A 2,285-nucleotide genomic window follows, 5' to 3' on the forward strand; every position below is an offset into this window, starting at 1 on the left:
GTTAAGTAATTTTCTATTAATATTAGCCCATTTCACAACGCACTGCACTACAGTTCCCAGCATGCTTTGCAATGTAATGTGCACTCTGACTCTCCTATCCCAACAATGATGTATGTGACAGTGGTTACACCTCAATTCTACAGGTTTTTGCATATTTTGAATAAACTATGGCCAGTTCAGGTTATAGCACTATAGAACATTAATTAAAAATGAAATAAAAACATTTATTCTCTGGCCCACAGATTTGTTGAGATTTTTTAATATGGCCCCTTTAGTGGTTGAGACACCCCTGTCCTAGGTGCTTTTACTCAGTCACTATATTTTAGCTTTTGTCTGCTTTTAGGAAGGAACTATCTCTGTACTTACAGACGAGTACTAGTCTGTTAGAAGTTAAGATATAATAATAGCTTCACAAATAAATTCCCAGAACTTAAAATTGCCTGCAGCTCCACCCATCCACGCTTATTAGGCCATGAAAACCAGGCTACAACTCCTATAACTATAGCCCTTGTTGTCTCAAATACTGCAGTATCTGCATCTGTACCACAAGACACATCTGTGAGTTACCTGTTCAGACAGCTATCCATTATCCACCTAGCTAGGGCTTTTTCTCACACATTCATACCTTAAATACAGCAATTAGAACTTTCCCTGTTAATCCAAGTTTATATTCTGAGGCTGTGATTAATCTTTGTGCAGTATGCACATAAAAGCTTGATGTTTATGCAGAACAGGCAACTGTGCTGCCAAAGAGGAAAAGATTAATCACAGCCTGAGAATATAAACTTGGATTAACAGGGAAATCCTAAATATGTAGAAATTGAAGCATTTATAAAGGTAAAAAACAATTCTGTCACCACTGCCACCAGGTTCTCAGATTAAGGGGGCTCTGCCTAAAAGCTCTGCATTTGGGCCCAGGGGTGACTTGTGATGCCACTGGCTGGACTATTCATGTGTGTGTTGTGGAAGGATATATTTTTCATACAGACTGTCTGGACAGAATATCTCACTCCTCCTCCTTGTGCATGTGGTTGAATGTCACCTTGTGGAATCAAGGTCAAAGCTTTGGCATCAACTCTTGATTCCTGATTGTTTTTGCAGTTAAGTCCCAACAATACATACAGAACTGGGACTGTGCAAACCCTTCTGTATATCCAGGATATTAACTTAAATGCTATCAGATACACACAATGCATCCTTCGGACATGCTGATTTGTTACCATTCATAAAATGTTGGTTTCTGTGGTAGATTTGTGTGCTGGGGAAGGATGCGGGGTGTCTTGTGTCCTGTGCCTGATTCTGTCTTACATAGTACACCACGTACCCAATGACCATGAAGAACCACACAAACATGATGATCAGCATGGCCACATCAATAGTCCTGCGTTGCAGACTGCAGAAATTCACTCCAGAGTTAAGTAATTTGACTAGAGGTTGACCCACGTGATCAGTCACTGGTCCTGCCTCCTCCCAGCGGCTGCCCTCGTTGGTCCCCCGAGCTGAGCTTTTACACACAATCTCATGCACTGTCTCAGGCTCCAAATTGAGGCTCTCAATTAGTTGCTGCAGGCTGCAATCACAATGCCAAGGGTTGTGATAGAGTCGGGTCTTCGCTCGAGTGACACCAAGTTCTTCTCGCCTGGCATACCTCAACTGATTGTAGGAGAGGTCAAGGAGTCGGAGTTCAGTACTCAGGTGACGCAATGCCCCAGATGCAAGTGAGTCAATTTTATTGTGTGATAAGTGAAGGTCTTGCAGATGCAGCAGATCCTGGAAGGCATCCTCTGGAATGGTACGTATAAAATTATGCTCCAGGTGGAGTGAGACTGTCTCCAAAGGCAGATCCCGAGGGACTTCCAGCAGGCCTGCAGAAACACATAGCACTGTCTGGCTCTCCCAGGCACATTTACAACCCTCTGGGCACCCTGCACACACCTGCACCCACAGGCTTGCACTAAGCAGGAAACAAAGCCAGCAGATGGCACCAACACATTCATTGTCTGCCCTCAAGTCTGTGCTCATCACATCACCGTAGCCACTTAACACATGACCAGAGCAGAGGGCTGGGGTTGCCTATGTGGAAACAGAATCAATAAAGCAGGGGTAAAAAGACAAATTCACAGATCAGCATTTTACCATCCAAGAAAGAAAGCCAATATGTAATGTTGCCTAATATTATATAGCACTTGCAAGTTAGGAAGTAAAAGGAATAATTATTTTACTGTGAATCAATGCCAGAGTGGGTAATTGGGGGAACTAGGAGAATTCCCAAACCAGTTTTGGGC

The 2,285-nt window shown here is 43.2% G+C and overlaps 1 protein-coding gene across 1 annotated transcript; it reads right to left on the bottom strand.

The window, feature by feature from the left end:
- Nucleotides 1-687: 687 nt before the first annotated feature.
- Nucleotides 688-2,077, bottom strand: LOC118799707 (leucine-rich repeat-containing protein 3-like). The gene has a single exon (XM_036559697.1). The coding sequence runs from the start codon at nucleotides 2,020-2,022 to the stop codon at nucleotides 1,168-1,170; it is 855 nt and encodes a 284-aa protein (XP_036415590.1). The 5' UTR covers nucleotides 2,023-2,077; the 3' UTR covers nucleotides 688-1,167.
- Between the last annotated feature and the right edge of the window lie 208 nt (nucleotides 2,078-2,285).

This window comes from Colossoma macropomum, unplaced genomic scaffold (genome assembly GCF_904425465.1).
Source record: "Colossoma macropomum unplaced genomic scaffold, Colossoma_macropomum, whole genome shotgun sequence".
Taxonomy (NCBI): domain Eukaryota; kingdom Metazoa; phylum Chordata; class Actinopteri; order Characiformes; family Serrasalmidae; genus Colossoma; species Colossoma macropomum.

Excerpts from the sequence above, each read along its gene's own strand:
- LOC118799707 (XM_036559697.1), bottom strand. The coding sequence starts at position 2,022 with ATGAGCACAGACTTGAGGGCAGACAATGAATGTGTTGGTGCCATCTGC.